The 9,927-nt window shown below is 40.6% G+C and overlaps 2 protein-coding genes across 4 annotated transcripts; both read right to left on the reverse strand.

Annotated features, from left to right (window-relative positions):
* Nucleotides 1-105: 105 nt before the first annotated feature.
* LOC136279003 (uncharacterized) lies at nt 106-1,717 on the reverse strand. Its single transcript, XM_066162334.1, has 2 exons — nt 1,438-1,717; nt 106-728 (listed from the first exon to the last, which is right to left on the reverse strand). The coding sequence occupies exons 1-2, from the start codon at nt 1,715-1,717 to the stop codon at nt 106-108; spliced, it is 903 nt and encodes a 300-aa protein (XP_066018431.1).
* Nucleotides 1,718-2,847: 1,130 nt separating this feature from the next.
* LOC131771640 (contactin-associated protein-like 2) lies at nt 2,848-9,927 on the reverse strand. Of its 3 annotated transcripts, none has more exons than XM_059087491.2 (4): nt 9,595-9,927; nt 6,220-7,730; nt 4,709-5,666; nt 2,848-3,201 (listed from the first exon to the last, which is right to left on the reverse strand). In XM_059087491.2, exons 1-3 carry the CDS (start codon nt 9,861-9,863, stop codon nt 4,741-4,743), a joined length of 2,706 nt encoding a protein of 901 aa, XP_058943474.2. In that variant the 5' UTR covers nt 9,864-9,927; the 3' UTR covers nt 2,848-3,201; nt 4,709-4,740. The 3 variants fall into 3 exon arrangements, with proteins under 3 accessions (XP_058943474.2, XP_058943475.2, XP_058943476.2); XM_059087492.2 differs by lacking the exon at nt 2,848-3,201 and adding an exon at nt 3,286-3,540; XM_059087493.2 differs by lacking the exon at nt 2,848-3,201 and adding an exon at nt 4,180-4,208.

A 9,927-nucleotide genomic window follows, 5' to 3' on the forward strand; every position in this document is an offset into this window, starting at 1 on the left:
CAAATTATTTAGAAATGGCAACACATAATTGTTTTAACATTCAAGTTCGTAACAGTTACCTCAAATGTTGCGGCCTCATGCACTCTATTTAATCTTAACTAATTACTAGTACTCCAGATCATTTTTAAATTCATCTTGGGCTGATAACTCAAATGCATAAATTTTAGTTGAGGTACTTCTTAGTTTTTCTTCTTTTCTCATGGATGATTCTGCCGGAAATCCTACCGGATTTTTATTTCTGGCGTCAGTTCTTGTGCGGGATGGTTCTCCAGGGATGTGCGGCAAATGAGGCTTCACATCTGGCTGAACAAGAAGTGAATTATAGCTGGGATCAAACCGTAATGAATTCGGCTCCAGATCGCTATTCTGTGAGGCAGACTCGTGCGGTAATGAATGCAGGAATGCATGGAAAGGTTGAACACGTATTTGTGGCCCTGAGGAGTCGCTTTTTATAGTCCCTGTTGGCAGTTGTGCATAGGACACTGGGATTGTTCGCGTGTGAACAAAATTTGACTCAGTATGACGATTGAAGTTATCATAGCGCACAGTTGGTTGGTAGTTGCTGTTATAATGAGTCATCATATTGTGCTTTTGCTGAAATATGTTTACTGAGTTGCCATGGTGACTTGAGCCTGTACGAGGGTGTTGGGATTTGTTCTTGTGAGACGGATTCCAAAACGAGGGCGGCAGATTCCTCTGAGACATGGGGATTGGAACACATGTTCTTCCTGAAGGAAGAAATTGAAAACTCAGTCATTGAGATCTGGCGACAACAAGATGATAAACTTAGTCACAGATGAACGCATTTGAATGATACAAAATGCTTATTTTGAAATTGATCAGGCCAGTATCGGAAAAAAAAGAAAGTTTATTGGCTTGATCAGGAAAAGCTAGGTGAGTTTTAAGTGGCTTCAAGCGTCTTCGTTCTTTTTTTCTGGTTTTCTCGCGTATTGTTTCTTTTTTTAACCAAATGACTGACGAGTAAAAAGAACGGGCCTGGGGATGAAAATAATTCCTCCTGACGACGCCAAAACAATCTTTATCACGTGGATTGTAACGCACTCCAAGTCCCAAATGTCACGTTATTCTAATTCTAATAAATACCTGAAATAACCTTCAATATTTCCCTTACGAGCGAGAAATTACGTGGAACCTGACCTGTGGGAAGTTATAATGATGATCACGCATTAGAAATTTGGGCAATTTTCTAACAATTAAGGATTTTAGCATCATCTAGCAACAAATTCTGCTGATTCGCCGTGACATGAGCACGATGGCGCTATGGTGCACTATATGTGTACTATGAGCATTGTGGCGCCTCAAGTTATGCCGTAGTATAAACAAACCATGTCATGCTTGGTCTCTTAATGAAGAAATTCTTTTAGAGAAAACAACTCTAAGAATAAATTTAAGCCTTCGCTAAAGCTTTTATGTTACCTTGGAAATGGGAGTCTTCCAAACTGTTCTCCGGGGAACTTGAACCAGGAAGACAGCACAACTCCGCAAAGGTCCTGGAAAAATGCCTGTCCACTTCTGCAGCAGGTTCGCCTCTAAAATATAGTAGTACAACACCTCTTGGACTATATTGCGTTTGTGCAAATTCCATTTCTACTGTTTGCTTGTCCTTTGCAAATCCATCGTCGACAGCTGCCGCGAGGTTTGCTGAAGATTCCGTGAAATTTTTATCGCGGACATTTTCTGACTCGCTATGTTGCATTTTTGTGCATGAATGTTAAACACGATTTCAACTGAATACAGACATTTTTAAGAGATTCCCTCAGAGACTGCTCGCAAAAGGCACTGCTAAGATGGCGATCTGTACCTCATTCGCACCCTCAGTGACAGAGCATGTCGAGGTCCGTGAATTGATTGAATTTTATCAAACCTTCTCGTGGGAAATTTGCGCGGGAGAGAGCATCAGTTCGCAGTCTTCGGGCAATGGGTGAAAAAATCAAACAAGGCCGTTAAAACTGCGTGGAATCATTAAATAGCGGAAAGCGCCTTCGAAAAAAAGTTTTCGTGAAAATGCAGCCATTGTGCTAGTGACACTTAGAGTTTTGAATACCCGGGCCGAATTAAATTTTTGCGTTCCGGAAAATCCTAGCTAGCGAAAAGGTTTCGGTCTCCATTGCTGAAAAAATAAATTGCAGAAAATAAACCTGAGCTAAAGAGATAAAAGTTGGGAGGAAGTTGATTCAACTTCAACTGGAATGCTTCAACTTAAATAGATCCCTTCCCAAAGATGATCAAAGTAACCCTCTTGGGGGAAAATATGCAAACGTATGAAGAATAAAAATACCTAACAGCTACCTTGTTCCTGCCCCCCCCCCCCCCCCCAAAAAAAAAAAAAGAAAAAAAAAAAAAAAAACCAATCGTACTTTCTAAATCAACCCTTCATCTTCAATGAGGGATCGATAAGTAAACTGATGATTCGACTAGGCTAATGATAAAGATAGACAAACCTCCATTGTAGCTGTGTTTTTCTCCATCTTTACATCATCTTATGACCTAACCAACATATTTTCTCATACGGTTGGTTTTCCCGCGCGACTAATGCACAACATCGTGAAAACAGAAAGGAAGTACAAATATCTAATTTCACACCTAAGAGCTTGAGGGTGATTTTTGACGCCTCTCGGGTATATTCCTAATATTAACTCTTTGTTACTGTTAGAATCTATGATGCTGAGAGGTTCCCTTCTTGGTAGAAAATTCCGTTCCTATTCGTTTTCTAGTTTGCATGAATTCACCTCATGGCACTTTACGTTTAACTTTGTTAAGTTTTTGAGTTACAGTTTTCGATTAGTTTATTAAGTCAAGATCCTCTGGAAAACGGTATCTCTTCTTACTTTATTTTACTTCTTCTTACTTAATTTTCCTTTACAAAATGACGCGCCACCTCGCCATGAAGAAAAGTCGGGGATAATCAGGAATTACTGTTTAGCGGAGTATCGTTCTAAATCCTCAGTTTTCTCTTCACATATCTCAGTTGTATATGCCTCTTACAATTGACAATTACCTACACTAAAAAACGTCAAAAACTTTAATTTCTAAATGAACAAACAACAATAAACATTTTAACACAGAAACACTGTTCTCTTGTTTTCTTAGCAGAGCATTCTGTTGTATCACGGCCAATTCGTATATCCACCAAGTCAGTAGACTACGAGAAGTACCTCCTTTTCGCCGAAGTACGTCGCACTAGTTAAAAAAAAAAGAAAGAAAGAAAAAAAAACAAAACAAAAAACAAAAAATAAGGAGAAAAAGTGAAAAACTCTCCTGGAGTGTGGGGCTCAAAAAGTACTTTTCGAGCGCCTCAAGCCGATGGACTTTGCCGAAAAGGAGGGGCTGCTCAGAGCCTATCGAACCAGTTTATGTCAAAGCCTGGTTCTAACCAAAACTAAAACTGATGGTAAAATTGTTACAGGCTGTGCAATTAATTTGCCCAAAGACAATGGCAAACTCCTTATATATATATAAAGAAAGAGCTGAACACAACGCCAACTGGCCCAAAGATCAGGTGAACCCAACATCAATCAACTGTAACGACAAAAAAAAATTAAAGAATTAGTGGGGGGAGGGGAAATTTCACTTCCGAAACTGTATGAAGTACAATAGTTCAACCTACACAAACTAATATTTCGATCACAGTAATATTTCGAGTAAAACCTTTCAAACATGGTTACTCGAGGTCTATTCTAGAAATTGGCCAATGAGGAGCAAATGGGCCCCTATCAGTAATTCTAGGGGGGCTTTCCGGGCAACTGAAAAAAGCGTGTGCTCGGATTACTGCAGAATCCCGGATGTTTGAGTGGTGAAATAATGACTCAAACCAGGAAGAGAAAGGCAATTGAGGCAGTAAGAGGCTATAAAAGTTAAAGTAAGGTTATAGAACGGCCGTCAAATCAGTGTTGTTGTCAGTGATGTTTTCGAATATTTTATTTCCAAAAAATAATACTAATCCTTAGGTTTGTTTTTTAATTTTATTTTGCGCCCCATTTGACGCGGCAATGTAAATTTTATGCGGCATATCTTTCCAATTTGCGGAATTACCGCAAATTTGCGTTCTAAAATAAATCCTGGTTACCATAAAAATTAAAACTCGCATGTGTCATTCGCATGAGCGGTTTGGCCAGCATTCGTTATTGGAAATTAACACGACGTCTTGTAGGGTTAATACTCGGGTAACCAAGCCCGGGGAGAAATTGCTACGGAGGAAAACGACAGATCATGAGTACTATTTATTAAAATTTTTGTCTCGTTTTCACCGTCCAGTCGATATAAATTAAGGCCGATGATTTATTTAGTTTCGGGTGAACAGTCCACATCGAGACAATTTTACGGGGCGTTCTTATCGAGTTGTGAGTAGCAACAGCTGTCCCGTCACCGGTGTCTTTCGTGACAGCTACACAATAACACATTGGACTAAATAGTTTCCGCTGGCCTATTACACGGAGGCTCTGGAAACAGGCAAGGTTACCCTACCTGCTGAGGCACGATAAGCGATGTATGAGTGAATAGAGATATGGTGAATTCTGAGCTCCGTCGTCGAAAGAAACGAATGTAAGTGATTATGGGACCAGTCTAGCTTAACAAGCCACTGTGACTGGTCACACCCTGGAGATTCGGACAACGAATTCCAGTTAATTACCATTGCCTCGATGCCTTTGACAGATTGATAAGGAGTAACATAACGAAAATTACTTACCTGTTTGTGTTGTAAGGTGTACTCCTCTACGACTAGAAGGGTTCCCCGTATGCAATTATGCCGGTTCTCACGTTATAACTACCGGCATCGATCGAGCGACGAACTTCAGGCAAATTCAGCTCGCCAGAGCGCGACCTCAGTCTTACCTCGGGAAAACCGTGCTCTTCTTCTGCAAACGATTGCAGCTTCTTCTGTTTACAGACTCCCCAAAGCCCACAACTGGGCACCATTCTTCGATTGGAGCGCTTCATGAAAATAAAAATGCCAAGAACAAACATGACAAATACAACGATCATAAGCACCCAGGCCACCATTACTTGCCAAGATATTCTACCAGCGACTCGCTCTCCAGTGGACGCATCTTGATCAAAGGGAACTGTAACGTCCTCGGAATCACTGCAACATTGGGATACGTTTGATGGCGGCAGTGCAGAGCCGAACACTTCAGAAGACACCGAGACAGGGCGAGCTATTGTAGGAGACATGGCAGCACCGGCGGTTGTTTCACTCTTCCTGTCTTTCTTAAGTCTTACATCTGAGGCAGTTTGCGTATTTTCATCAAAAGTGAATGGTGAAGAGACACGGTAGACAGTGGTAGTTACTTCATGTGCTATGGTTGGTTTTGAGGAGATGACTTTGTTTCTTAGTTTTCTCGTTGTGGGCAATTCCGTGGGTGGATGCAAAGAAGGCTCCTCTTGAACTTGCCAACTCCAACTCTTGTGCTCAATGTCCGTTGAAGTAGATGAACTAAGACGAGGTTCCGGAGAAGTGGGATTCACAGGGCGACATATAGAATACAGGAAGCGTGAGGCATCGCGCTGTGCCTGCTGGGACAATTTTCTACCGTTCTTCAGTGTTCCAGAGCATTCCAGCGGCCCAACCATAAAATACGATCGTGCAGCAGTCTTAGAAAATGTGAGAAAAATTACGGGTAGCTTGGCGCGGTTTGTAACGTAGCCTTAAGCGGAGAAAAAAAGGAAGAATTTCAATACTTCGTGGGTATTTTCTTAAAAAATAAAAAATAAAAAAGTGGCCTCTCTTACAGACACGCTTCAAACTCTTTCTTATCTAAATCTAGGCTTCATTGAGCTAAAGTTTTACGAACGCACTCGAGCAGGCCCGTTACTGGCAGAGGTTATCACCCTCAAAAGAGGCAAAATTGATCGATATTAGGAAGTGGTTTAAGGAAATCGGTCCGTAGCTCATGCTTACATGCATTAAAAAAAAATTTTTCTTAGTTCTAATAAGTTTGAGCGAGTCGTTCAATTTAGCTGTCTAGTTTTTGTCCGGTGACCTTCAGGGGAACAAGAGAGATATCGGCTTAACCCTTAACACCGAACTGCATCTAATTTCTCGAAACAGTATCACCGCTGAGTCACACATTTAAGTCTTGAGAATAAAGGAAATGATGATGACCTCAATAACCTCTTGATTATTGGATAAATTCTCCTTGCTAGTGCCATAGGAAATAAATAGAGTACGGTATGGAGAACTTGCATACTGAGGCTTACCTTCGTCTTCTCTCCATTTCTCGTCTCCAATGTCACAGTTGCAAGCAAGTCCTGGATTCACGCACGTTCTGTTTACACCGCATGCACACTTCATGCTCCCGGCAGGCGCACCTGGCCAGTAGTCGGACACATATCTTAAGTCTCCTCCTGCCCAACTCACCACAGCCGGACCCACTGGCGATTGCAGAAGTTTAGAACCGAAACAGTTGAAACTAACCAATTGACGACATCTCTCGCTTTGAGCTATCAAAGCTTTGATTCCATTAAGATCTGAATATTCCAAAGTGTGAAAGTAAACTGGATGGTCATCAACCCTGGACATTGAAACAGGTTGAGGTCCCACTATGCTATGATAGACGAGCATTACCGCTTCTTCTTGATCGGTCATATTGCAAAGGACCTCCAAGGGTTTAATCGGTCCCCTACCGTCAGGGTCCACTTTACAGTAAGCATCATCGGCCAGGCCCAGATCTTTATACTCCTGACAGGTCCTTAAGTATATCGGTATTTCGCAGAGTCGACCACGGTGAAATGTCTTTAGGCAATCGCAAGAGAAATCACCATTCGGCAAATCGTTACACTTTCCACCGTGTCCGCACGGGTTCGGGAAACAACGGCTTGAGATGTTGCAACGATTGTACACCTTTCCGAAAGCGTAACGGCTCCAAGGTATTGCCCATAGCTCGATTTTCTTGTTATCCACATGTAAATCGTGGATGCAGCCGACAAAATTTGGCTTATCCTTAAAATAGCCATTCCCTATGAAGACTTTATTTTTAAACTTTGAGACTTTCCTCAAAGCTGGATTTTCGTGCCTCAATTCCGCCAGTTGATCCAGTTTCATCTTCACCTCTGTGTTGGTGACAATCACAAAAAGATAATGCCACTCTCCATCGTCTAAACTCTCTCCCTGGATTAGCAGCGGCAGTTGGCTCACTCCAACCACCAAGACATCCAAAACTACTTTCCCGTCACGCAAGAGCACATTAACTTTTACTGCTGATTCGAATTTGTACGCTAACACGCCGTTGGCGATATAAGTGCGAAACTGCATTTGGACATGGAAGATGTCTTCGCCCTGCGAAGGCATGTATAGAAAAGAATCTGGAGACTGAAAGCTCACAGTTTCAAATGGCTCACGCTGGCAATTATTTTGAGGTGAGCCGTAAACTCTGTAGTTTTTGCGCGCTGGCGTGGGGCTGAACAAAACTTGCCATCTGTCAAAAACCACGTTTCGAAGGCACCCTCTTAAATTTGATGATGGTCTGTAAGCTGTCAAGACATTCAATGTGTGTTGAGGTATACCGCCCACGTAAACAAAACCTTCAACATCAAAAGTAGTGTGTTCACTCTGCAATACGATAAGGCGCGTTTCCTCCTCGTGCTTAACTTTTAACTCCTTGCCCAACAAGCGCAGTTGAATGATGTGCCAGCGGTCATCTGCTAAAGTTTCTTCAAGCACCATGTGCCCATTTTGAGTGGGGATGCCATCACCCAGATTGACAGTGATTCTGTGGAGAAAAAGAGAAAATATGACAACCAAAATTTCTTGATAAGTTTTAATTTTGCTAAAAGGACACATCTTTTGCATCTCCATCAAAATCACATACTCCATGAAAACTACTGTGAAAATAGGTTGAAAGGTTACTTCTGACAAGTTAACCAGTTGTGATGTTATTATAATAGCTTATGACTATTTTTGGTAATGCTTCATAGAGTCTGACCAAAAAAATATTCTATCTACAGTCCCCACACTCCCCTTTCCTTCAATGTCAAATAGACATACAAAGCCTGAGGTTTAAGCAGGTGAGGTAAATAAGTAAGGCAGTCCTTCACGCATTGTTACTTTCTTATTTGAACTGCTTTGTGACATGAGATATGAGGCTCCAGGTTGAAGGTGGGATGTAACATATGGCACAAGAACCTATTTTTGAACCTCTTATTACCTATCATAAATTGTATTTATTTCTATAAATTAAAAATTTTATTATTCTATCATATTCTCTATAGCAATCATCTCTTTTCTATAAACATTGAATGATGAAGAATGAATTTGAACTGGAGGGAGGTCATAAATCAATGATATTTTTTAACTAACTATCATAGCTCCCAACAAATTCATGTGATGACTATTTGCAGCCCATTAACTCATGATCATCCCTTGTCGTCTCAAATTTGCACTCAATCGTTCTCTGAACTTAGGTGACCCATACAACACGCATAAAAAGAACCCCAACCAAGGGTCATAATCCATTTAATTTTACTTCTCAATGCTATGATAGAACTTTTAAGGTCAGCAAAACAAAGGCATAATTGATTGAAAGGTAACCTTCGAATCTTTCCAACAGATTGTTGTTACATCTATCTCATGAATCAGGTCGACCTTGACTTTACTTAACTTTGTTACAAGTGACATCCAAATTCTTAAGCGTTCTTACGTTTGTACCACATTCCTTAATTGGAAATTAGTATTGATCTATCGCCTTTTACACCTACGTATAAAATCAAGTTTGCAGATTACACTCAACAAACGCGAATCGATACACTGAACACGGCTGAAATATTTGAACGCAGTACAGCTGTGTCGGGAGAGTCGTGTTGTACAATGAAAGCTTAGAATAACTAAAAGGTCTGGTGAGCCACAAATGTTGATTCAAATTACAGCTATTTTGATTTAATCCGAGTGAGAATCGCTTCTTTTTAATGGTGAGTTCTCACATGCATTCCAATTTAAAGACTGTTCACCACTTTTAGGAGATATGTTATCACTAATTAAAACTTTAAACAAATGTTTTCAAATACATATCAGGTATCGATTTATATCTCGTTACAGAATAATAACAAAGAAGAAAAGCTGACTATGTTTTGCAAATACAAATCTACGGAAATTAAAAGCAAATTAGTGAGTTTACCTAGAGTCATTCGGTCGCCAAAAAGGCTTTTTAGTGTATTCTGCAATATTAATATGTGGTAGATTATGCCCATCTAAATGCAGCCTAGATTGCTTGTCCGACCACTAAAAAATAATGAGAGGGAAAAGTTCTGTGTCGTATTACTAGTAACTTCTCGCCAAAGTGACAGCTGTCTGCCTACGACAGAGAATGTGGGAGTAATATTTTCGACGCGAAATTTAATGTTGCAGGTTGAAAATTTTATGCTTTTTAACTTGAAAGAATAGTCGCAAGAATGCTCAATGGTTTGAATAATCTTGTCAGAGCAATTTTTGTGTTTGTTCTCCCAAGAATGGATGGTAGAAACAGATAGGTTCGTACAACACAGTAAATTCTTATGCCGAATTAAAGGAAATTTTAGGCGCGTGACAATTTGAAGGGTGTTCACTTATACTTGCGTCAAATCTTAAACGCTCGCTCTTACCTCAGCTTTCCACGGACTAAATCAACCATCAGGAAGTCTCCTTTTTCGAATTCACTACCAATGTAAACCAACATACCACTTGGATGGATGGTTTTGAATTCAAAGCTGAGTTTGTGTTCCCCCAGAGCATGTAATCGACGCCTCTGCGTCAAGTTAAACGAGACAAAATCGTCACCATCAAAACGTATTTCGTCGCTACTTGAGCGTGTTTTTAAACACAAACATTGCACTATGCTAAGAGCAACGATAGCGGCCCGTAAACTGGCCATCTCTGCGATGAGAACAAAACCACCCGGGTTATGACTAACAAACTGAATGGTCAACTACGCGCGT

The sequence above is a fragment of the Pocillopora verrucosa genome, chromosome 1 (genome assembly GCF_036669915.1).
Source record: "Pocillopora verrucosa isolate sample1 chromosome 1, ASM3666991v2, whole genome shotgun sequence".
Classification (NCBI taxonomy): domain Eukaryota; kingdom Metazoa; phylum Cnidaria; class Anthozoa; order Scleractinia; family Pocilloporidae; genus Pocillopora; species Pocillopora verrucosa.

What these genes read in the sequence shown, in the direction of transcription:
- LOC131771640 (XM_059087491.2), bottom strand. Translation starts at nt 9,863, where the DNA reads ATGGCCAGTTTACGGGCCGCTATCGTTGCTCTTAGCATAGTGCAATGT. An exon ending in TTAGTCCGTGGAAAGCTGAG is followed by an intron (nt 7,731 to 9,594) that starts GTAAGAGCGAGC and finishes TTTTCTCCACAG; the next exon opens with AATCACTGTCAATCTGGGTG. An exon ending in GAAATGGAGAGAAGACGAAG is followed by an intron (nt 5,667 to 6,219) that starts GTAAGCCTCAGT and finishes TCTCCGCTTAAG; the next exon opens with GCTACGTTACAAACCGCGCC.
- LOC136279003 (XM_066162334.1), bottom strand. Translation starts at nt 1,717, where the DNA reads ATGCAACATAGCGAGTCAGAAAATGTCCGCGATAAAAATTTCACGGAA. An exon ending in GGAAGACTCCCATTTCCAAG is followed by an intron (nt 729 to 1,437) that starts GTAACATAAAAG and finishes TTCTTCCTTCAG; the next exon opens with GAAGAACATGTGTTCCAATC.